Consider the following 25,235-nt stretch of genomic DNA (forward strand, 5'->3'; position numbering starts at 1 on the left):
GTTTAATATAAAAATTAACATCCTTTTAGGTGAAATAAAAACATTAGATCAGAATTGATATTAAATGCAACAAAGCAGATGAATGCATTATTAGGGTTGTAAATGTGCTCAAGCAACAACAAAATTAAAAATACACGTTCATAGATAATTACCATTAACGCACCCATTCTGTGTTCATGTACTAAGTTGGCCATTGCTATAACACGAACTAACCAGATTCAAGCACTGAGCCAGGCTGCCAGAGGGAGGCTGTGAAATCTCTGTCCTTGGTGGTTTTAATGACTCCACATGACAAAGCCCTGAGCAACCTGGCCTGAATTCCGTTTCAACCCTGCTTGGAGCAGGACATTGAACTACAGCCCTCCTGGGGTCCCTTCCAGCCTCAATGGTGCTGTGATGCTCCCTCTGTGAGCAATAACATACTTGAGGCCATGGGCTATCATTCATTCATTCACTGCCTCTCAATATACTGGTGATAAGGATTAACCCAGTCCTCCCCAGCTTGCACACATCCATTGATGTTCAGATACATCTAATATGCAGCAATGTGTAAGAAGGTGTTTGCAGTAGATACCATGCATGGGATAACCTGTAAGACCTATCATATTTGAAAGAGATTTAAACTTCTGATAATCCTCATAGGCTCTTATATAAGGAACGTATAAAAAAATTAGAAAAACAACTGCCTTCTAAATCTGGGTAGATGAAGCTTCTCTTGAATTTGTGCTTCTTACTGTTATTTTTTATAGTCCATTAGAAGGAGAGAGGACAGAACCTTTGGTGGCATTTGGAGTTTCACAGCAGTTCCTCGTGTCTTCATTCTTTGAAAGCTGAGACCCAGAAATTCTTGTATATAGTTATCAAGTGATCCTGGAGCTGAATTATCACTTCTGAGAATGTATGCCGTGGCTTAATCTTTGGTGGATTCATGAAGAGAAATGAAGAAAGAGTGGAGGTAATACAGTAAGTGCCCACATTAACAGAAGAAGAAAAATATACTACGATATATTAAAAACCCCTTTGTTTCCCAGTTTATCTTCCGGATCCCAAGGTAAGAATGTATAAACGGAAGGAACATTGGTTTTGATAACCAAGCCCAACAGAGCATCAGACAATAACTCTAAATAACCCATTGTAAATAAAGGAAAGGACACAGTTGAAGATGTTGTTTTATGGGTGTCATAAAATAAGCATGTAGCTGGAAAACTGCAGTTGCAGACCTCTAGCAACGTTTACATGTATATGCCACATAACTGCACCTACTGAAGCCAATTCCAGTTACGTAAAAGTACTCTGAAGTGCTTTTCTCCAGCACGTCTCACTTATTTCTTCTTCAGAGGGTGATGGTATTAAAACTCACGTTGGTATTTGCTCTTGGCAAGAGGGACACGGAGGAAAGCGCAGAAGGAATTAAGGCGGCAGGCCTGGCAGTGGCAGGCCCGGAGCAGAGGCAGACGGCTGAAATGGAGGGTAAAGGCCCTGCTGGGGCCAAGGCAGAACCCGAACCTAAATTACTCAGGGACCTCCCCTACTGAATGGCCTCAAAACCATTCTGTGCTTGTAGATGTGGTAGAGTTATTCACCAAGGACATGATGTGATCCATAACTCATACTGTGGTGAGCTGGTTTTGCAAGTAAAGCACTCCAGTCATTTTGATTTATTTACTCTTGGGGCATATTTATCAAACAGGCTTTTACGTCCCCATACGTGTTCATAGCACACCTCCACCAGATTGCAAGAGAAGAAAAATAAACGTGTTACTCCTTCTGACTTCATTTCCATCACCTGTACTCCAACCTTGCACGAATACAAGCTTGATTACATATCTTAGGGCCAGATTTTTCTGAAGTTAGATGTAGGGGTAGGAATCATCAAGTTTAGGATGGGTTTGGATGTTTTTTTTTTCTCTCTCTCTTTCTTTTTTTTTTTTTTTTTTTTTTTTTTTTTTTTTTTTTTGTCACTGGTGTATTCAAATACCCGAGTATATGACATCCACTTGAAAATATGGTATTAATGAAAAGACCTATGGTGAAAACAGTGCCTGACAAAAAGGGCAAAGAGGATGGTTAAAAATCCCTTGTTCCATGAGCTCAATGTCTCTTGCCATAGAGCCCATATTACTATCCCCAAGCCTTCAAGACGATGTCTTTCAGCCAAAGACAGTGTGTCCTGCTTTATGGTAGATTTTGGCAACGTCCTGGGCTAGGTGTTGCCAGCGCTAAAGGGGACTCCCAGCGTGGTGGAGCCACCCTGGTGCTGGCCAGCAGTGATCCTGAGGCGGGGACCAGGAGTGAGCTTTGAAGAGCCCAGCCCCACCAGATTTTCCGACCTTCTGCCCAATTCGCCCACCCCTCATTTCCAAAGGGAACCAAAGCGATTTTCTGGTTTCTCCCATTCGGAGAACGGGGCTCTCTGAAAAGACTCCAACCCCCAGCATGCCCCGCCGCCCCCTCCCTCCGCGCGGCATGCTGGGAGCTGTAGTCCCCGTTTCTCCCCAGCGCCCCTGCGACGGGCCCGCAGCTGTCAGTGGGCGGGCGGCGAGGGAGGCGAAGGAGCGGCCGGGCGCATGCGCGCAGCGGCCCCGCCGCCTCCGCCGCCGTCGCCCTCGTGCCGTTGCGCCGGGAGGGCGGCGAGCGGCTGCTGGGGCTGCGCTGCGCTCCGAGCCCCCGACAGGGAGCGGCGCCGCCGCCTCTCCTCCTCCTCCTCCTCCTCCTCCTCCTCCTCCTCCTCCTCCTGCTGCCGCTGCCACCACCGCTCCTCCTCCTCCTCCCCCCGCCGCAGTGAGCGAGCGAGATGGCGGCCGCCGGGGCTGTGGCGAAGCACGAGCAGATCCTGGTGCTCGATCCGCCCACCGACCTCAAATTCAAAGGTGAGGGGCGGACGGGGGCAGCGAGCCCAGCACAGCACAACCCAACCCAACCCAGCGCAGCCCCAGCTCTCCGGGCGTCCCGCTCCGCTCCGCTGCGAGCCCCCGGGACGCGGGGAGGGGAAGGGGAAGGGGAGGGTGAAGGGGGGGGGTGGGGGAGGGCCGGGGGGCGCCGCTGAGGCGTCCAACGGGCCCGGCCGCCGCCATCTTGCGAGCCCGGCGCGGCGCGGCCCCGCCGTGGGGGTGTCCCGGCGGGGGGCAGCCCGCGGCCGCGCCGGGGCCATCTTGCGGCGTGGCGCCGCGGGGACAGGGCCCCGCCTGCCCTCTGCCGGGCCTGGGCGCTGCGGGAGGGAGGGGAGGGGAAGGGAAGGGAAGGGGAAGGGGAAGGGAAGGGGAAGGGAAGAGGTGCCTGCCTGCTGCAAGTTTGTGGTGTCATGTACCCCCCCCCATTATAAACACTATCCCCTCAGTTTATTTGTTATACTCAGCGAATGCTCCAGTTTTACAACCGGTGATGTTCGGTTTTTATTTATTTTTTATTTCCCGCCCCCCCCCCCCTCCTCAAACCTGTCAGTGTGACCAGGGCTTGAGATCCTGCGCTCGGTGTCAGCGCGCCTACTTGCATAATCCCCCGTCTCTGTTTCACGCTCTGTTTTCGTGTAGGCTCGTTTTTCATCATCCCCCCCCCCCTCCGAGCAGAGTTTATGATGCAAAAATCTTTAAGTGGGCAAGAAGAAGGTTATGTCTACGTTCAATCCGAACGCTGTATTTCCCCAAAATACCTTTGGCTGGCCTGGCTTTTAGAAATAAAACTCAAGCCTGGTGCATCAAAGGGATTTTTAACAAGCTGTACCTGTTTTATCAGTCCATCGAATCCATTAAAACCCGAATTCTGTTGGATCGCACACCTTAATTTCTTGATAGGTTCAATTTATAAATTGTACATTCATCGATACAGCCAGCACCGTAGCGGGAAGTTATTTATTTATTTTTTTTCACTCGTGTTGTTAAAATGCTGCCAGGTCTGCACTCAAATTTCAATACACTGCGTTATTCTTGAGAGAACAGGTCGGAGGAAAATGCCTTTTTTTTTTTTTTTAGCTACTGCGTCTAATTTGGAGCTTGCAAACATTGAGTTGTCTTCGAGCTGGAAGCAGGCTGTATTTATGTGATACGGAACTGCTGGTTACAGGGAACACAGAGTAAATACTAGATTTACAAATTGTCAATAGGAAGCCGTTGTCGATCAGTAATCCTGATTGTGCTGTGTGTTCAGGTATTTAGAGCGCAAAATGCCTATTCTTTAAGCATAAACTTTGCTTTCAGGCTAATGCATATAATTAGGACAATTTCTGTAGAGCAGACGAAGCAAAACCAAAATCTGAAGCATAATGAGACTGCAGTCTTAATATACCATGGAAAACACTCTCTTAGTATATCATTACCTCAATACCTTATAGAAAGAGATGCCTATTAAAAGAGCATCGAGTGCTTTCTCAGTCAATATTTTCCAGCTGCTTGTTGTTCTGAGGTGTACAAAAAGGTCTGTAGGCCACAAGCAGTAATTCAGTTCTGAAGTGGTGTTGCATCGAGGAGTGCAGTAGTGGCAGAAGGGAATTCCGAGTATTATCTTTTAAAAATAATTGGTTACTAAGAGGGTGTATGACTCAATAACTGTAACTTAATCGTAAGTGTAGGAAAATCATATGACCTTGGTTAAAAAAAAAAAGTGTGTGTTTTTTTTTCAATGTAGCTGGTAATTCAAAGTTATCTTACTGGGAGAATTATTATTACCCATTATTATTATTGTCCTACTGTTGATGTATGTGTAACAGAGATCCAGTTTAAGTCTAAACATCTGAACAGAACAAATAGTTCTGCGGGTTTTCTTGCCTCACAGTGTGGCTCGTAATGAATTTGCTGACCTTTAGGGTATCAGCAAAACGTGGTAGTATGCGTTTATGCAAACAGTGACTTAAATTAAAAAGAAGGTAGGACTTACTGTAAGGAGCTCTTGTCAAGGTTTAGAATTCATCAGTGTCTGATGAAACTCTTCTTGGTTGGTTATTATTATTTTTTAAACTACTCGACTCAAACAGCAAAAATAAGGGCTGTAATGCCTCTCTGCTGAATTTTATTCCACGCAATTAGGAGGGAGTCTGAAAAAGTGTATCCCATGGTGGTTAACGCATTGTGTATTTCCCTTGGTGACTGGCAGATTAGGATCCTGTTTTTCTCGTACCTTGCATTCCTAGATGTTTCAGCCATCGATAGCATTTTGGAGTGATGAGTGATTTCTTCTGCCTCTATGATACTTGGGGTTTCTCATGGTTGTGGAACCATCAGGAATACCAAAGGAGAGTCACAAAACAAGGAAGTTTCAGAGTGTCGTACAAATGTAGCAAGGGAAAAACTGTTCTTAAAAGGTATGAGACTAAGAGGCAGTAGATAAGCTACATGATAATGCTTTCAGAGACTCAGAGAACACTGAGAATTTGACTCGTGGTTCTTGTCTGGTGCTCTTCAGCCACATTACTCCTGGAGGTTTTTTTCCTTCTGTATTTCCTAATCTGATGTATTTTGTTTAGCTTTCCAAATCTGGAGCTATTTGGATTTGTCTGGGACCAGACAGGAAGAATTGAAACATGAGACAATTAAAAGCAGCTAGTTTGGAAGGTGGCACATCTTCTGCCTCTTGTTGGGGTCTGTTCTCCTGACTTGCGCACATAATTGTCTGTAGCCTTAGTTTAGTGGAGATTATGGTAATTTGGAATTGGTTCCTTGTGAGTAAATGCCTTTTTAAAAAAGGTACTTTACAGTTGTGTGGTGAAGTAGCAGCGCTTGAAATTTTCAATTCAAAGCTTTCTAGCATTGTTATGGAAACTCAGTTGGTCTTCTTTAAATCAAAGAAGTCAATTTTGCATCTGTGAGTAACTTGTATTTAAGTTGGTCTTGGATGGTGGTCCTTTTTCGAAAAACATTCTCTAAATCTTTACATCAGTCATAAGATATGCTTTTGCAACATCTAATTGAAAATCAACACTAGTTGATTTGATGAGCCTTGGAGGATCAGCAGACAGCATTCAGAGTTTGCATCTCATGTGCTTCAGAGGTGCCTGACTAGCAATCATATCAGCTGTTACAAAAAGGTATGGATATTCTAACTTGATATCCTTTATTGAAGTTCTTGCTTACAAGTGTATGAAGTTGTTTTGCTGCCTTTGTAAAGGTCTCAAAATAGAGGCACGCTTTTCCATTTCTGTTTTAATTTATTGAGGTTAGGAGTAAGTCAGCAAGTAAGCAGCCTGAGATCAAATTTTGTGAATGTTAGTGTACGATAAAAGTTCACTTCTGTGGTTTGAGTCACTGGACGAGGTAGAACATGATATTTCACTTCTGATTATTAATCTGATTCATGCCTTAGGACTGTTAGTGTATTAAAATCATCTTTCAGCTGGTATAGGTTCAAACAGCTCTATACAGGTAAGGCAGGCAGCACCTTACTTAGACAGCTCATTCTGATGCACGGATTTCTGTGACCTTTTAAATCATATGAAAATATTGCTGTGGATTATTTTATAATCATTACACTGCTTTTGGTAACAGTGAAAGCCATGGGGTGTGTGTTGCTGCAAATCGAGAAGGTGGAATTTAAAGGTAAAAATAGCTCAATGTTAAATCTATCCCCAGCCCTCAAGATCTGTTGCCAGAATTGGCCCAGGACACCTTTAGTGTAGGCCGGGTTTGGACTCCTCAAATGTGATCTCACTTGTGTGGGTCTTGACCAGACCAAGAACACACAAACTCACCTTATTCAAAGTAACAGTGAATTCATGATGTCCCAGCTTTCTAGGATAGGTTAAGAAACAAAACCCAAAGGTGATTGGGATGTCAGTTCTGTGGGATCTTCATTCTAGAACGTTTTTGGAACTGAACAGGGAACCTGCAGAGGGGACGAAGTGGCTGTAACTGAGCACTAGCACAGCTGTGACTTTCTGATGCTTTGAGATGATTCCATTTAATTTAATACATTTTTTTCTGGATGAATATTGTATAGTGACAAAGATGGAATATCCCATAGAATGGTTTAGCATTCAACAAGTGGTCTTTGCCTCTGTATTTTATGATAAGTATTAATGAAACATATGACACAAAATGCTTAGTGGGAATGTGTTGAGGGAAACAAAGAAAACTTTTTTCTGTATTACACAATTTATTGCTCATGAGCTGGCAATGTGTTAGTACTTAGGTTTCTGCCACAGTGTCAAGCCACGTTTAAAACTGACTGATGAACAGGGTCTGTGCTGGGCTGTGAGGTCAGGTGCATTGTAGGTGCTAGATAAAATTCAATAATGGATTTTTTTTTTTCTGTGATGAAAGAAGATGATAGCAGTACAGATTTGGATGTTTCATCCTTTTCCCTTCAGTTCATAAGACCTAGCGTTGCACCTTCAGTAAACTGAGAAGCACTCCCCACCTTGTGCTTCTCATCAGTATGAAAGCTTCCCCTTTATGTTGTAATCAGGATGAAGTGCCTACTCCCTCTGCTTGTTGACAGCTGAAGCCAGTGTTCTAGAACACTACAATACATCATAATATAAAAATAATGCATCGCATGCAAATGTTGTACCGTTGCTTAAGGCCAAGTCGAGAAGCAGAACCTTGCTGTGAACAGGAGGAGTTGTTTTATGCATCAGTTAATAGGGCCGAATATTTAGTGCACTGGCTGTTCGCTCTGGTGGTGTAAATTGTTCCTGCTTTGTCTCGGTGCGGTTTGTGAGTGTGCTGTTCTTCCTCACCTTGTGTCTTTGGGAGAGGTTTGTTAACCGGACCTTTGCAAACATCAGTCATTAAAGGGTTATTACGCACTCGGCTTACAAGCCGTAAATTTGAGTTGGAAAAGACTGCTGGGGAGAATTTACTATGTGTGGAGTGGAAAAAAGAAATAAATCACTGAATAATTAGATAAGTGTTACATTTCCCAGTGTGGAAGTTGGCTCATCTGACAGTAAAAGCCTTGCAATTTGACAAGTAAATATATATCAGCTAATTGCTTAAAAAAAATAAATCAGCAAAATTGCTGTAATAAGGTAATTTCTGATGTGGTATTGTTGAAAACAGAAACACCAGTTAGAACTTCAGTAACTTTATTTTCCTTACTGTGGTGAGACTTTATCTGATGCATAATCATCTTGACCTCTTCAGCTTCTCTTTCCTTTTCAGCGTGTTGTTGAATAATAAAGTTATTTCGTTGCATTGTAAATTATTGGGTAACGTAGGTGTGGACACGATAGCTCAGATACTTTGCTAAAGGTTACCCTGGTATAGGACTTCAGGTGTTTGCTTATAAAATAATGTGAGAGGAAATGTGAGGAAAAGAGAAATAGTTTCCTGAATTTTTAAAAGATAGTCACATCAGCTTTTTCCCTCCCGTTTCTCAGGGTGTGCTCTGGCTTGTTGTAACGTTCAATTTGACACTTCAGTGCTTGACTAGATCTGACCTAAATTGTATGCAAAGCCTCGGAGGAAAGAATAATTGAAGACATGGGGGTAAATGGAACATGGAATAAAATGCAGCGTGGGCGTCCTGGGTAGCGTGTGCCAGTCTGGTCTGAGAGCTGCTTCCTGCTCTGTGCCTCTCCTTCCAGCTCTTCTGTGTGCCCCTGCTGCCCAAACATTTGGGTTTTATGGATGGCATTAGGTTATTTGGTACAGTGGTGTCTGCGGAGGTCATAATTAAGTTGCAGGTAAGCTTAAGATGGAGAAAGAGCAAGCTGTAAAATGAACTGCAGCACAGCTGTCGGCCTACTGGAGGCTTAATAAAGCCATTTCCAAAGGGTGGCCCAGTGTCGTGTTTGAACTTGGCTCGGTGACTTCTTTAAAGGCTTTGGTATGTGTGGGGTTGTGCTGGCGGAGCGCCCTGGGGATGCAAAGTAGGAGACGTGAGGAATGGTAAAAAAGTGTGTGTTTGGTGTGTGCTAGGGATAGACCTGCTGCTTGATCGGTCCTGTTGGGAGTGATGAGCGAGTAAGACTAGAGACCGGTACTTAGTCACAGGCTTGTGTGAGTGTGCCGAGGCACGAAAAAGGGCAAATATGAGGCTGTAGTACAGTTATGAGGGAAGCTCTAATGTCGTGGTGCGTGGCATTGATGAGGCCTTATCTGAGTACATCCCTGGCAGCAGCCTGTTGGAGAGAGCACACCCAAGTGGGAATGGTGCAAAGGCAGAGTTACTGACAGACAAAGCAGAGTAGCAAGGTGAAGACTGCAAGGGATCTGATCGCTGTCATAAATACATCAAGAGGTAGGCAGCGGGGAAAACAGAAGCTATGCAGGTGGAAGGGTAGGCTTGGTACAAAACCGAGTTGGCATCGAGTGGCTATGAGTGTGTTTAGGTCAGTAGAAACCACTTGAATTTCAAACCTGAATCATGGCAATCGGAACCAACTTTCTAAAAGGAATTGCGGGCAGAAATACCCCTCAACTTGTTTTCACTTCATCAGATACCATCTTACAAAATGATTTGTTTCTCATGGGCTTTAGAAAGCTTCTACTTGGTCATGAGGTTACAGTGTTCCTAATAGCTTGGTAGGACTGTGGTGGTACTTTGTGGCACGCTTCACCTAGAAGCTGATATGTTGTCGTACATTTCAAGGCATTAGAAAAGCTTGACAGAGATGTGCAGGGCTGGATAGCATTCAAAGGTTTTTTTATTTGTAAGAAGGGATGTTCATAAAAATAAGTCATACACATAGGAGTTAGAGCTCCATATGTGTATATAATATATAGAGCAAAACTAAAAGTTGTTAGGGTTTTGTTTTGGACACGTGCAAGACGTCGTTTCACTTCCATGTTGGGGCTTTTGCTGCTGCTGTGGAAGTGAGCTGCCCGGTCCTGCAGCGGGGCTGTGTCTGTCAGCATGATGCTGTGATGGGAAGATAGGGAGGGAATGGGGTGTGGGATCTCGTCAGAGCGAAGGGGTTGTCACCACGTCCAGCTGAAAGCAGATGTTTGTTTCCTGAGTAACGGTGGGGTCTGGTGAACTTGGCTTCCAGAGAGGTGAGACATTGGAGGCCTGGGCTCTGCTTCTGGAGAATGAGAGGTCACCCTGAGATTGGAGTGGGCTGCTTACGCCTTTGGGAGGTGACCCAGCACTAGCTGCATCTGCACGCTGAGCATTTTAATGCCTGATACGTGAGCCCGTTTAGCTGGGTGTGCCTCTTCTGTGAGGCTGGATGCTATTTGTGCTACATTTATGTATCACAATTACTCCGTTGTGCTGTTTGGATACTACCTTCAGGGAAACTGGTGAAAAGCAGGAGGGTTTTGGTGTTCTGCAGCATGTTTGAGTCCGGCTTCTGATGTCCAGTTCTTTGAGCACACAGCTTTTGGTCAAGCCTGCAAGGAAATCAGCCTTGCTGCAGCATACTGCGTGCCATTGCAGCTGTCAGCTGAGATAATTACACATATTCTGATTACCGCTGGATGGTTTGAAGTGTGTCTTGAATATTGTGATTCAGATCAGACAGGTGTATCCAATTGGAGGTTGGGTAGTTGAGCTGCTGTATGCTTGGAAATTTTAAGCAGCAGATCTGGCTGTTTCAGCATCCCTGAAAGCTTCTTTAAGCAGGTTAAAATACAAAGAAAGTTCAAAGGAAGAAAGGGGACAGTTACTTGTGTATCCAGCTCTGTTGTTCAAATGGGCTAGTGTTTGAAATCTAAGAGCCTCTGTAATTATCAAATTCATTAGTTATCTTGCCTCATCCAAGTAAAGAGTTGCTTCAGCAGGAAGGGTTTATGACGCAGCCCTTACTGAACTAGATTGTTTGTACATATTACTAGTTGTTTCAGGACTTTAAGCATCATTTGCTCTTTTAAGTGTTCATATTTATCAGTAGTAAAATATTTCTACTGCTTTTTTTTGTTTTTTTTCAACAGAATGCTTTGGGGTGAATAATGCTTTATTGCTAGATTCTTAAGACTTTATCGTAGTAGAGTTATGAGCTACCAGTTTTAGTATGCTTAGCATGTCTTGTGTAAGAACAACAGCACAACCAACCAAATGGAGCTAAATTGCAAGTCGGGAATTCACAATAACCTGGAGGTTAAGTTGAAGTAGCAAGCTTGCCTTTGACACCGGTAATATGGCATTTATTCGATAATGGGACTCTTTCAGTAGGGAAAATATCAAGAACAGACATAAACAGACTTAAAACCTAGATCTGCTAGGTTTTAAAGCTTAAACTAAACCACGGGCATTAATGTCTTTGGATGAAGTTATTCTGTGTTACGTCGTGTTATTGGTAGTGCTGTTGAGTCTAAGGAAACCTTTGTCCATATTTACCTTTAAGTGCAGGACCATCTCCTTTTAGCCTGTATTCTTGCCATTCTGTAAAGCAGATAATGTTCTGTTTACCAGAATTCATGATAGTCATCTATGGCTGCACTTTACCCTTGAGATAGATGCTCATTGTGTTTTTACCATGTTTTTTTTTTTTTTGGCCACTAACAGCATATCAGGAACAATCTGGGGTGAATGTGAAATTCTGATCCAGGAAGAGAATACAAGGAGAAAGAATGTTTGTTTTGTCTGGTTTGAAATGCTGCTGTATTGTGTTCCTGTCTTTTCTCTGTCAGAATGGCAGGCAACAGATCTCAATTCCCATTTCCCTTCCAACAGCCCCTGGTGAGAGCATGCATGTCAGCATGGGTTCAAGCACCTCTAGTAAGCTGTATAGCCTTATATATGCTCTCCTCGCCGCTTTGACAGAGGAATACAAGCTCTTTTAGGATTAAAAATGGGCATCGTCTGAGCATTTTTTTTCTGAAGAAAAAATCTTTGACAGATCTCCACCATCAGTGTGCTGGTGTGAGGAACACAGATAATATCTGTTGTTACTCCATGATGAACAGTGCTAGCCTGGAATCAGCCTGCTGGGGGGCTGTGGATGTTGAGGCCTGTCAGCTTTCTTATAAAGGTTTTTTTTTTTTTTGTTTGTTTTTTTTGGACCATGGTATTTATGTGCAGATTGGTGATAAAATTAAGAGTTATTTCTCAAGTGCCAGGGTAGCATAAGAAGAGAGAGAGCCTGTATTTTTGCTCTGATATATGGATACGTACCTGAGAGCAGTGACTATTTGTAGATACTAGTAATCTTGCAACTTCATCCACTGATTATTCCTCATCGTTCAGAGTTATAATGCTGAAGTATTAATTCATGAAACCTAAGCTATTACGCTTTGTAGACCATGAATAAATTTAACACCGGTGATTTGTTAGAGTAGGAATTTTTCTTCCAGCTGAGTTTATAGGATATTTGAATGATCGTGGTTTTGGTATTTCAAGAGAAAAAGGAATGATGTTCCTTGAAAATGACTGTTACGGATTCTTTTTAGATTGTTTTCACAAAGATTTGAATATTAATTGCTTAGAAGTCGTTTATGGAAAGAACCAATATTTTCTTGCTCATATTTTTTTGTGCCAGCTCCTTCACATATGCTTTTTTTCAGAACTATGAAATCCCATTTGAAGCAATCAAATGCTTTGTTTATATTTTAAGTGTGCTTGTCTGACAGTCAGGTAGTTCAAATCGCTACTGGATGCTGGTCTTTCATTTTTAGACATCTTGCCTTCATTTTTTTCACTATTGTTTTTTGTTTGCCAGTAATACGCAATTTTCAGCTTAATTTTGGCATTTCACCTTTTTTCTTTTCCTTCTCATTATATCTTTTAAAATAAATATACTTCTGTAGTAGAACCTGAAATAGAAATGTTTCAAGGGGCTTCTAAAATAATTGGATAAACTTAAGAGGAAAAATCTGGAGGTGAAGAGGGCAGGAGTGTTCTTTGTACAGGGAAAGAAAGCTGGAGTATCAGACTGTAAGCAAAGCAGAATGAGCTGCCATCTCCAAGTCCTTTGTGAAATAACTCTTATTTTTAACTTACTGCAATCAGTATTCATATATTTGAAGACGGTAGACACAGCACAAAGGCTATTTCAATCGATTTAAAACCAAAAGAGAAACACCTTAATACATACAGCCCTTGATGTCTCCTGGTGCATTGCACACAGTGTCAGTGCGTTGTGGGTTGGACATCACTGAGCATCTGTCCAGCCCGTTCTTATAACAGAGATTTTTTTTGTTGTTCTGGTGCAACTCCTTTTTAAAAGGACAGCAAGAAATACTTCTGTTTATGATGCTTGTCCCAGATGCAGATATTCACTGATCGTTTTGTGAGCTCCTTAGTATTCCCAGAGCATCTCCTAGCTCAAGGGCAGTCCATCCCAACAGATAGGCAGTCAGGTAAAATGCACAGGGACCTGTGTGGATGAACGAGGTGTTCCTGGCCAAACTCACACGCAAAAAGGGAGCTTACAGAGGGTAGAAGCAAAGGCTGGGTGACCTGGAAGGAGCACAGAGTGGTTGTCCTAACATGCAGGCATTAGGTTAAGAAGGCTTAAGCCCAAGTGGAATTGAGTCTGGCCAGGAATGTCAAGGATGACAAGAAGGGCTTCTGTAAATACATTGGTGACAAAGGGAAATGTGTGCCTACTGCTGAAGGAGATGTGGGACCTGGTTACACAGGACATGTAAGAGGCTGTGTACTTAACACCTACTTTGCCTCAGTCTTCATAACCAGAAGTCACCCTTTAGGAATCCCAGAGACCAGGGAGAAAACCTGGAGCAAGGAAGACCTACCTGTGGTGGAAGAAGATCAGGTCAGGAAATACTTAGGCAAACTGATGGGATGCACCCAGGGGTGCTGAGGGAGCTGGCAGATGTCATTGTGGGGCCACTCTTGTAATTTTTCATTAACCTGCTGGTCAGGAGAAGTGCCAGGAGGCTGGAGGAAAGCAAATTTCACTGCCATCTTCCAGAAGGGCAAGAAGGAGTTCCCAGGGCACTACAGGCTGGTCAGCTACGCCTGGATTCCTGGGAAGGTGACGGAACAGCTCACCCTGGAAAGCATTTCCAGGCATGTGAAGGGCAAGAAAGTTAAGTCATCAGGAGTAGTCAGCGTGGGTTCACCAAGGGGAAGTCACGCTCGACCAACGTGGTAAGCTGCTAGGATGAAGTGGCTGGTCTGGTGGAGGAGACCAGACTGCCCAACTTGACTCGATCGTGCACTGGACAAAAACTACCCTGCCTGAGTACATTTGGGGGAAGGTACCTTGAAGCCTTCTGTATAGATTGAGTGCTCCCAGAATTGGGAAGGTGAGGAGAAAACAGCATCGCACTTAGAGCTTGAACAAATAATTCTTGAAGTTAATGCTGCGACTCATGCTTTTTTAGAAGTTAGTAGTCTTTTTGCTTGTTTGTGTGCTTTTTTATGTATACTTGTATTTTTTTTTTTTTTTGGATATGGCTGAATACTTTAATGTGCCAGTTTACAGCTTAAATAATCTTCAGTTCTCTGCATGAAATGGAGTGCCTTTGGCAGTCAGCTTAGGTATTTAGCTTTCTATAACAGTTACAGTGTCTTAAAGAGAATAACATACTTACATATAAGCTGTTTCATGGAAACTGCTGTTCAGTGTTTTTTTTTTTTTAAATAAGCGTGCTTATTTTTGTACAAGCTGCTGTAATTTTATACAATGATAAATTGTTACCTAATTTTAGGCAGGGGAGATGCTCTGTAACAGGGTCTCTGTATACGTTCTGCGTTCTGCTAGCTGTTCTAATTTTGAATGGCTCATCTAAGAACCAAGCCTGTCCCCTCCCAGAAGTTCTTCCAGTTCATTTGTGCTGTACTGTTAACGAGCAGATTACTGGCTGTAATCTCAGATCTCCCCCGTGGGTACCACGAACTGAGGAGACTCCTCTCAGCTCATCCTTCCCACTCTAGCAAGGCACATTCATGTCACCCTTTTCCCTTGATATTCGACCTTTCTGGGCAGGAGTAGGGTGCCTTGGTGCTCAGAACCCGGAGACCTGAATTTGAAGAGAAAACATGACAATGTTCATCCCAAAAGATCTTTGTGCAGACCCTACCTGTCCTGTAACATCGTGGCTTGGCTTTACTGCAGTGTAAGAGGCTGGGATGTGGCAAGCCAGACAATTTGGGACCGCATTTCGGCAGTGGGAGCTGGCTCTGCAGAATCTGTGTCACTTCCTCCTGCTTGCTAGCTGCTCTAGTCCAAGATACGTGGTTGCCAGAGGCAACCCCGGCATTAATCTCGTGGTGGCTGCACAGGAGGATTGCTGGAAGAGAGATGCAGTGCATTTGTGTTTTTTGGAGCTCTAGAGTTTCTCCGATGTGATGAGGCAGGTGGCTGTCCTTCCTAAGGCTGCCATAAGTCAAAAAGACAGGAGAGATCTTGGCGTGGGTCGTCACTGTGCCTTTCAAAACAGTGGGAATTATCTGGCACTTCCACGGCTTTTCTTCTAGAAAGATGCTGGAGTTGGTGTCTCGACTCAGTGCTGCTAAACAGATTTATAAACTCCCAGTCCCCTTTAAAACAGCTCTGCCTCCCGGGAGTTGTTAGATTGGAATCACAGGTTTAAAAAGCAATGATCTCTTGTCGATGTACATCACCGTTACATCGATATAGATACATCACAGTTAAGTCAGTGTACCTTGAGGATTTTAATGGTTAAATTACCATCCAGCTTCTGGAAACCCTCGTTGCAGATCCAGAAGTCCATGGCCTTCAGTTGTACAAATCTAAGATTAAAAAAAGATAGTTTCCAATGGAAATTGGGCAAAAGACAGTAGATGAGTGCTCCCAAGGTGTTTCTGTGTGCTGGGGGCAGTTACGTGAGTTTGTTACAGGTTTAAGTGCTTAAATAAAACCAACCCAGGTTAAGACTGGGTGTCACAAGTGGCGAGTGAGATACTTTTTTGTGTGTAATAATATGGCAATGTACCTGTGTTTCCTGAGTTGAAGTTGGCATGCTCTTGTCCATCTCAGTGCACGCCCAAAATGTCTGTACCTACCTCCTATCTTAGCCTCTGTGTTCTTTTCTACAGCTTCTTCAGATGTAGTCTGTGTGGTATGGCCCAGTGTTTCTCACTCCTGTTTTTTTCTTGCCCCACTCTTCTAGTTTTTCCTCAAGGAAATTTTATGATTTAAGATTTTGTGCTCAGGCTGTAGGTGCCAGCTAGACTTTTATTTCCCCACTCTTTGAAGAGTAGGGTCACATATGTCTGTGTGAATGGAAACTCCAGAATCCCTTTCTGCTGTTGCATGCTTTTTTTTTTTTTTTGAAGGATATGTCATTCTAATTTAGAACATGCTTCTCCTCACAATGCTAATCATTTTCTTCCCTGATTTCCTGTCCTTGTGTCAGAAAAGTCTATGCCTGCCTACCCGTGCTCAAGATCAGTGCTGTCACTGAACTATCAGAACAGCTGGGCACTGCCAGACCAGTGCCATTCAGTCTTATTTTCCTTTTGTTGTCCCTCTGTACACCAGTTTGTTGGGAGCTATTTATTAATTCTGATGGTTGTGAGTCTGGAGAGGTTTTGCACAGCTTGTCACCTTTCAAGCTTTTGGAAAGCAGGTGAAAGGTAAGGCTGCCAAAAGGGTGCCCAAGGCTTTGAGAAAAGATTTCAGTCCACTCTGGAAGAAGTGTCTGATGCTGAAAAATGTTCCTGAGATCAAGGCTGCTCTTTGGGAAGTGCTGGGGAAATGCAGAGGAGGTCATTACATGTATGTACCTGGAGAACAAAAGCAGGCTTTTTTTCATCTGTGGTGTTAGAACTGCCAGGAAGTATTAGAATAATCCTAACAATGCTTTGACTCTTATCTTGCCTTTATTATGCAGGCTCTGAGAAGGAAGGCGTGAGGGGGCCTTTCATGTCTTGGAACATCTTTTATTTTTTATGAGTTTAAACAAGTTGATCTCGAGTTCCTAAATTCTCTGTTTCTGTGTCTTGAGATAAGCTATTTGAGTAGTAGACCTCCTCCACTTGGTGACTGTGTCTTTCAAAATGAGCCTCTGAACTGAGCCTTTTTTTCTTAGACCTGATTTTTTCTTGTAGCAGTGGTTGAGAAGATTGCACAGCAGAGCACCTCAGGTTGTCTAGAGTTGCAATTATAGACAAAAAACAAAAGGGAAAAAAAAGACAAAGCCAAATTCAAGGTTTCCTATGCTGCTGGGCACTGCAAAGGCACTGCCTAGGTGGCTGTAAGTAAAATACTGAGAATTAAGTTCTTAAAAATGTTAGTATGGCTCAAAAAATAAGTGTTCAGTCTTTTTTCTGAGTGTATCAGCAGCCTCAGACTTAGAGGGTTATTCAGATACCTGATTTTAGTTCGGCTTGTGGTGTGGGTTATGGGAGTTATTTTTAGGTTGAACTCTCTAAGTAAATGCAACCGGATCCTGCAAGAGCCGACAAGGGACAAGTGGCAGGAAACTTTGAAGTAGTTTTGTAAATCTTCCTCATGGGACCCGTGCCAAGTTTCAGTGGATTAAAAGGCTGATTACCTTCCTCTACCGTATAAAGCCAGATTAGAAATGACATTTTCAGACGAGTAGTACCAGTTCCTATTTTCTCACCAATGAAGTCTTGTCGAATTTAAACTGGCTCACACGTGTCTTCACCTCCACCTGACTGTTCTTGTTCTCAGTAATCCCAGTTTGTCCTCTGTCGATTTGTATTTCATTGTTTCAAGTCAAGGCTGTGTTCAGCACTCTCTCAACATCAAGGATTCGGGCTGAAAGAGGGTTACAGAAATCAAGACATTGCTCAGATAGTGAGCCCTCTAGTGTAATAACATGCTAGTGATAGCGCCGTTGGCTTCAGAGGAGTCCTGGAGACATTATTCCACAGAGGTCCCAGAAGAGAACTGACTTTCTGACTTCCTTTATCTTATGCAGTTGGTGGATTCCTACCTTCCTGCTCAGGTCGTGTATGTTTTTAACCCTGTATAATCTAAAGTTTGCTCTCTTTCTTTTTTAAATGGAAAAGTAGTTGTTGCTATTCCAATAATGGTGGAAAGCATTTTGTAGGAATTTGATTTGTAATGTCTAAAGAAAAATAGGCTTCTTTAAAATTCATATACACATGAAGTATTATTGAATTAACTTCATGTTCATATGCAGTTCCATTTTCAAAGTTCATTCTTACAGTGCCTGTGCATTCTGGCTTTCAGATGACATAAAGGAGATTAACATAGCTGAGAACACTGTGAACCTTTTTTGCTGTTACCGTATGATATCACTTGGAGGTGATCTCTTCTGGAAGAAGAGCTTTTACAGCTTGACATTGAAATTAAGCCTCTGTCGTCCAATCCAGCCTTAGTCAGTTTCTATCTTGATGGTTTAATATAGGCACGGTTTAGAGAATATACTGCATTAGATTGGTGAATATGGCAACTGAAGTTTCTTTTTGGTGGACGAGTTGGAATATATGCATAAACAGAGTATCATCTTCCCTGCCTGTTTTGAATTTAACAGATGAGGGTGATGTTTCTGTCAAGGCTGTAGGACCTCTAAGCCCAACATAAGTTGAAATCTCAAGAGCAGTTCGTATATTTCATTATCGCAGTGTTTCCTTTCTGTAATAAACACTTGAAAGAATTCCAAAGTACATATTGCTTCTATTCCTAGAGAAAAATCCAGCAAGATTTACTTGCACATATGATCATTACCCACTGGTTACGTGCAGTGTTAGGAAAGCTTTGGTAAAATTAGCATAATGACGTCTGTGTGTAAGTCGTAAAAATGCCTCTCTCTTTATATGTATATATGAACTCCTTGCACCAGCAGCTTGAATATGTCATACTACTTACTCGTTCATTGCGTTAATGTATATTGTTATAACTAAGATGATGGAATATGTTTTGCACGTAACGGTATATGTGCTTAACAGATGTATGATTTAACCTGCCTGTTGCCATTAAATTATATTTTAAGAGTAATTTGTACTGTATAAACAGGCTTGTCTTCCACAGATACATGAATATTTACAACAAAAATGACTTTTTTTTTTTTCCAGGTCCCTTTACAGACGTAGTAACTACAAATCTTAAGCTACGAAATCCATCAGATAGAAAAGTATGCTTCAAAGTGAAGACCACAGCGCCTCGTCGATACTGTGTGAGGCCAAACAGTGGAATTATTGACCCAGGATCATCTGTAATTGTTTCAGGTAAAAGCAGATATGCATCGTTGTAGGTTATATGTTTTAAAGCATGAAAAACCTCTGTACAAAAATATTTGTTTGTCGTTTATCATGTTTACCTGCAGCTATTGCTGTGTTAAAGAGGAAGGAAAGTGGGAAATGGGCAGTGACATTAACAGTACCTTCAGACAACTGTATTCCTGTTCCCATTGTGAAGTGGGACATTGCTTGGCTGCTCTGATGTGTTTAAAGTTCAACATTTGACAGTTCAATGCATTTAAAAAAAATAAATCCATCCACAATTGTGGAATAGTTGTTTGGAATAGTACAGGTCCCTATTGTCTGAACTCTATTGTGTCATAACTTGTCATAATAGAAGAGTTACGAGTGTGTTAAGTAATACATGCTAAGTGGTAATCTGTCAGTTCTCTTAAGGAAATTTTCTGTTATATTAGACGGAGCTTTTGTAGCCTTTAGGTTTGACAAATCTATCACGTTTCACTCTAGAGACACTTCTTAATCTGTTTTTGGGATGTGGATTAAAAAAGGATCTTTAATGCTCAGCAGTGTGAGCCTTGAAGCCACACAGTATTTCCACCCCCCGTGAAACTCCGTCTAGGTTTGGTTTACATACTTCATTATGACAATTAACAGAATTTTGAGAGCTGGATATATAATAATCTAATCCTATACTGGACAGTACTGTGGCAAAAAGACCAGATGTCAGGAATGATGGGAGTAGACATTCTCAAGAAAGTGGGAAAAGAGTAGGTATTGGTCTTCTGACTTGATAAATTGTTTTTGTAGGTTGTTCTCCCAATCTTTTTGAGTTAAGAATCATCTGAATAAGGGAATTCTCAAACCTATGACTGTAAGAGGAGAGAAACTCTTACTTTTCTGTGGAACCATCATATTTCCCAACATGGATGTAGTCTCATAGGTTGTAGAGATCAAGGGTGACACAGTCATAAGCTTCTAGATCTCCGTCTAGAAAGCTGACGATTCTTGTAGTACCCCTGAAAAGCTATAGCAAAACAAAGGGAAACAAGGAGCAATCTTCAGAGCTTTTCATATTCATACCCTTAAGCCCTCTGGGAAGTTTAAAAGAATTTGAGGAACTAGCTTTAGGTGATATGTTCAAAAGCTGCAAGAAATAACTCAGGAAAACTTCAAAGTTGATGGATTAAAACCTTAGAGTAACTTTCCTTTTAGGAGAGACACCAGTTTTCTAATCCGATATGATCTGTAGAATGTGACCTTTTAAAACTTCAGTATTGCTTGCCAGGGACAGTTCAGAGTCTTGTGGACGAAAGATCATTTTATTGAGATAATTGTTTAGAGATTCCTGTAGTCAAAAGCTTAGCTTATTTTCCTTTTCAACATTGACTCACAGACATTTGTGTTAACTATGTATCAGAGTATCAAAGCTGGGTGATTTTCCACTTTGCACCCACAGTGGCTCTTTGTTGCTGCTTTTTCTGTATTAATGGAATCTCATGCGGATTTTCAGCTACAGTGACTCCAAGATGTAGATGTGTCATTACAGATGCTTTTCAGAATTTAAGTTTTCTTCCCCAAATTGTTGTTTTTGGGCATATAATTTCTTTTGAATAACTTTGTAAGCCAAGTACGCAGATACTTTTTCTATTGACCCACTTTGTTATCTCTTGTATCTCTCTACTGAATGTTTTCAGTGCTGACTCATTGTTCATATCATTAAAAATAGATTTCTCTCACATTGTTGTGCAGAGGGAAATCAATGTAGGATACCATGGCTGAAACTCTGTTCAGCACTAAATGTTGACAATGTTAGCTGCCTCTAGTCCAGATAATGCATCAGATAATTCAGGGTCAAGGGAGTTTTAAAGTACATTATTGGAGATGTGATTTAATAGACATTTTAAGGAGGTCCACGGACATTTTTGTATCATCCTATTGTGAAACAGAAGGTACTATTTTTTAACCACGTTTATATATTTTTTCTGAAAATACGGATTTGATAGGACCTCTTTTTTACTGTTGATTTGGATGTCTTTCCCTTCACCTTGATGACCTAAATTAACTATTTATTTTTGTGTCATCTATATTAATTGTTTGCTGTTGATTTTTCTTTCCAGACTATAGAATGTTATTTTTCTTTCTTTGCAACTGTTAGTGTTACGTGTTACTATTCTTCCTTCTGAGTTTCAGACCCATTTAAGATCGGTTTTGTGGAGATAAAGCCCTTCTGTGTAGAAAACTTAGGCTTACTAACAAGAGTCTTGCTTTCGTAACTGTTTGCAATACTCTTAGAATTGATAATGTCGACAGCTCGTGGGCTCTGAGAATGTGCTGAAAACAGTGGCTTCATATATTCATGGAGTTTGCCATGATTACTTAAAGCCTAACATAGCTTGAATGTCTCTTTGAATTCATTGATCTTTTTCTCTGCTGCTTTTCAATTCAATCAAATTTTCAGCTGTTACCTAGTAGTTAAATAACTTGGTGTTCTTTGACTAGTTACCCAAGGATTCTGCCAGCACAGGAGGAAGTTCTCAGATGATGGAAAGCTGGTTCTGCTGTCTTTCAAGCTATTCCATCTGTTCCCTTGGCGTAGGGAAACTAAAGTACTGCATTCTTTCTGTGGTCTGCTGGTGGAACAATTCTTAGAGATAAATTGCTGTAGCTCCATGTTTGGAAGAAGCCTTTAGTTAGATCATTTATATTCTGGACCTAAGTGAGGCCAACGATTAAAGAAACCTGACTTCAAAGCCTTTGCAAGTAGGATCGTTTGAAAGCATGTCAAATATTGCAGTTCCTATACGGGCTTTATTTGTGGAATGTATCTGATTCAGATTGCTAGATAGAATGCTAGATTATTTAATTATCATTTGATTATACCCTATGCAGCATTAAAGGAGGAAAAACATTGGATAACTATTCTGCAGCAAACATCTGCAACATGTAACTAATACATAAGCTCTAAAATTAGGTTGCAGTATAATTAAATTTAGTAGTAACTTTTTCATAAGTACCGATGAATTTGGAGAGGCCAAGTTAATAATTTTGATACTGCACTTACCAGTTTATAAACTAATGCAGTTCAGTTCTATTGTGAAGAACTTGCACTGTGTGAAAGCGGGGATGTTGAGCTATACATCCAGTAAAGATTCAGAATTGAGGAAAATAAAACTGAATTGTTGGACATAGTAAAAATATTGAAGTCTACAGACGGAACTTTTTTAGAATTACATGGGAAACTTATTCAGAGCGTACAGTGTGTTTTCCTAGGTAAATAAATATTTCTGCTTTAGTTTCTTCATTGCTGTAAAATAGGTGACTATACGGATTCCTGGTGATAGGACTCCATAAATGTAATTCACATTTTTAATCTTTATCTGGAATTACTTAAGTTTCTCTTTTCTTTTTATATAACGATGCTCTAAAGTGGAATCCACTTCCTGTGGGAGACAAGTCAAATAATTTATCTCTACAATTTACTCTGAGTCCTTGTTCTCTGGTAGAGTTGCAAGTGTGTACACGTGTGTATGCGTGTATATAACTTCTGTTATCCGGGACTCCCAGCAGGAGTGAGTCAACTAATTATCTCCAGGATGAAATGTGAGCAAGGAGGCTAAAGTGACGGTTTATTTTACGGTCTATTCCATGGAAGTAGGATGGAGGTAGACTCTGCTGGTTATGTATCCTTCTGTCTATTTCAGTTAGTCCTCCAGCACTACTATTATCAACCCTTGTGTATTCAGGTATTTCTGCAAATCCTTATACTATACCCCTGCTTTACTCTCCTGGACGGTATTATAGACGTTCTCTTTTCAGTCACTTCGAACTAAAGAAATCCCACACAAAATAATGATACTACAATGAGCTGACAACCACTCTGGGCTGTTTTTTAAACAGCAACAACAACAAACACCTCAACCTCCTGATGGCTTTATACAGTTTGGATGGATGGAGGTGCTGTGCTTCTGTAATTGAAGTGTTCTTTTAAAAATATTGTAGTGTTGTAGTAATAATGGAGATAATGAGAACTGTTACTGATGTAATTCATTTTTCCAATTTATGTACACTTCAAATTAATAACTTTGAAAACATGAGTTCAACTTGACCAGTTGAATTATCAAATTTGGAAAGCTAAGAGTGCAGTAAAAAGACTTCTCATTCAGAAACTGTCTTGTCACAAAAGTACCCTCTACTGCTTGCATATTCTAGTTCTGGTACTTGTAGCACAAACTATGTTGTGTCAGAAGCATCTGGTTTCATTCAGGAAGTTTTTTAAAATCTGCATTAGAGTATGTTGAAGGCTGACAATGTGGGGATAAAACGCATCAGATAAAATACAAAGAGGGTATTATGTATTTAATTTTAATGTGTCACTTAAAACTGCCTTTACATCAAACATGATTTTGAATCCCATCCCTCTTTGTCCACTCATAAAATGTAGTGGAGGACCAAAACTTGTTGTAGAATTGAAATCCATAGTTGGATTTTGGAGTGCTTTTGGGCAAACATTAGCTGTTAGACTGGACTTAAGTTTAACAATGTCAAAACCTGAATAAAATGTGTTACGTAGTTATTCCGTAAGTAATCACTATAAATCTTACAAGAGCTGAATTTGAAAGTGTTCTAATGATGCATTATTAAAGCCCTAGGCAGCTTTACCTCCTGTAGTAATTGTGGTTTGAGTTAAGTATTTTAGTAGTCTTGCTCCCAGCTTAGATTAATACAATTTAGTCAGTTGAGCTTGCCCTACTGGTGGTCTGTCTAATGTAAGTTTTTTTTTCTTTCCCTTGAGTAAATGTCATAATGTATACCATCGTTCTTCTATGTTTGCATTTACTTAATCGCAAAATTTATCTATTCCACAGAAAAGTCAGGATATGTTTGTTCTCACTTGTATATTAAATGTCTTCTAGCTATAGTAATTGCAGAAATAATCTTTTAAGCTATGCTAGACTCTGAAAAACTTAAGTTTTTTAATGGTTATACACTGTAGCAAGTAATGAAAGGAAACATCTTACATCTGCCCTATTTTCAACACTGCCTTCATGTTTTAACTTTCAGTGTCTGTTCACTGAGAAGCGAACCGAAAGCATATGGCATGTTTATTACAGTGATTAGCTGGAGGATCACGGATTTCTTTTTTATTCTTTTGTATAGTAATGCTGCAACCTTTTGACTATGACCCAAATGAGAAGAGTAAACACAAGTTTATGGTACAAACGATCTACGCACCATCAAATATTTCAGATATGGAGGCAGTGGTAAGTAAAACAGGGGTAGAATAACTGTTGTAGTTTGTATTTGTTTATTAATTTAAAAATTCAGTCTTAAGTGAATCACGTTTTTTAAATTATTTTTTTTTGGAGAAGTTCTGGATTTTCTCTGAACAAATGTCTTCCGTAAGTGATTCTGGGTTTTTAATATTAAATACAAGCTCAGTTCTTGGAACCTGTCTAGTGGACTGATTGAATAGAAGTAGTACTATATCAAAGCTAAAGTCACTTCAGTGCTAAAGCATGGTCCTGTTGTATGTGATAAGCAGTTTATTGGAACTGAAGAAACAGGTTTTATATGAGGGAGTCCAGTATATGGAAGCAGCAAGCCTGAAGTTGTATGAAATAGACCCATTAGGTCTAAAAAGTTGAATAGTATTCTAAGGAATTGAAACATTTGCAAGACTACACTGTCTCTCTTTGAGATACCAAGTGGCTAAACACAGCACACATGATAGATTTTATTTTTTAATAGAACAGGTTGTAGGTTCAATTCTTGAGTTGGACTGGTCTGACGAAAGATCCAGGAAGAAGAGAATTAGGTTTGTGCATTTTAGTTCAGAAGTAAGGACACCTTTCTCTGACATTACAAGCAATTGGAAGAGAAGTCTTCAGTCAGCACATGCCCTTCAGGGTATACGTGGGTTCCCATTAGCATTTTTATTAGGGTCCAGGGGTATGATGCAGGGCTTCTGTCTCTAGAAACTGTTCTAAGGACGCCCGAGTTCATATGGTTAATCACGTGGTTCAGTGTTCACTCAAGGTAGAGGAGGACAAACAAAACTTTTTATCCATATTTTATAAATTACTGAAATTCACTAGACCTCTGATGGCTTAGGCTCTCTTCCCTTACATGTGAAGGCAAAGATTATTATGGCATCTCTTTCCACTGGAAACAGTGGAAAAAATTTTAAGCTTTTGAGATGTGTAGCTACAAAGATAACATCCCTCTTGTTGGTCTGGTTTACTTTTTCTTAATATGTGCTGGTAGCTCTTGGTTATGTGTGGTAAGCGAAGCGTAAC

At 41.1% G+C, this 25,235-nt stretch overlaps 1 protein-coding gene across 1 annotated transcript in view; it reads left to right on the forward strand.

The window, feature by feature from the left end:
• Positions 1–2,556: 2,556 nt before the first annotated feature.
• Positions 2,557–25,235, forward strand: part of VAPA (VAMP associated protein A) — a 29,731-nt gene continuing 7,052 nt past the window's right edge. Inside the window, exons 1-3 of the mRNA XM_068671644.1 lie at positions 2,557–2,870; positions 18,814–18,966; positions 24,097–24,200. Of these exons, the coding sequence (XP_068527745.1) occupies positions 2,795–2,870; positions 18,814–18,966; positions 24,097–24,200 (333 nt within the window). The 5' untranslated portion in view covers positions 2,557–2,794. The remainder of the gene's footprint in view (positions 2,871–18,813; positions 18,967–24,096; positions 24,201–25,235) is intronic.

Source organism: Anas acuta, chromosome 2 (genome assembly GCF_963932015.1).
Source record: "Anas acuta chromosome 2, bAnaAcu1.1, whole genome shotgun sequence".
Lineage (NCBI taxonomy): Eukaryota > Metazoa > Chordata > Aves > Anseriformes > Anatidae > Anas > Anas acuta.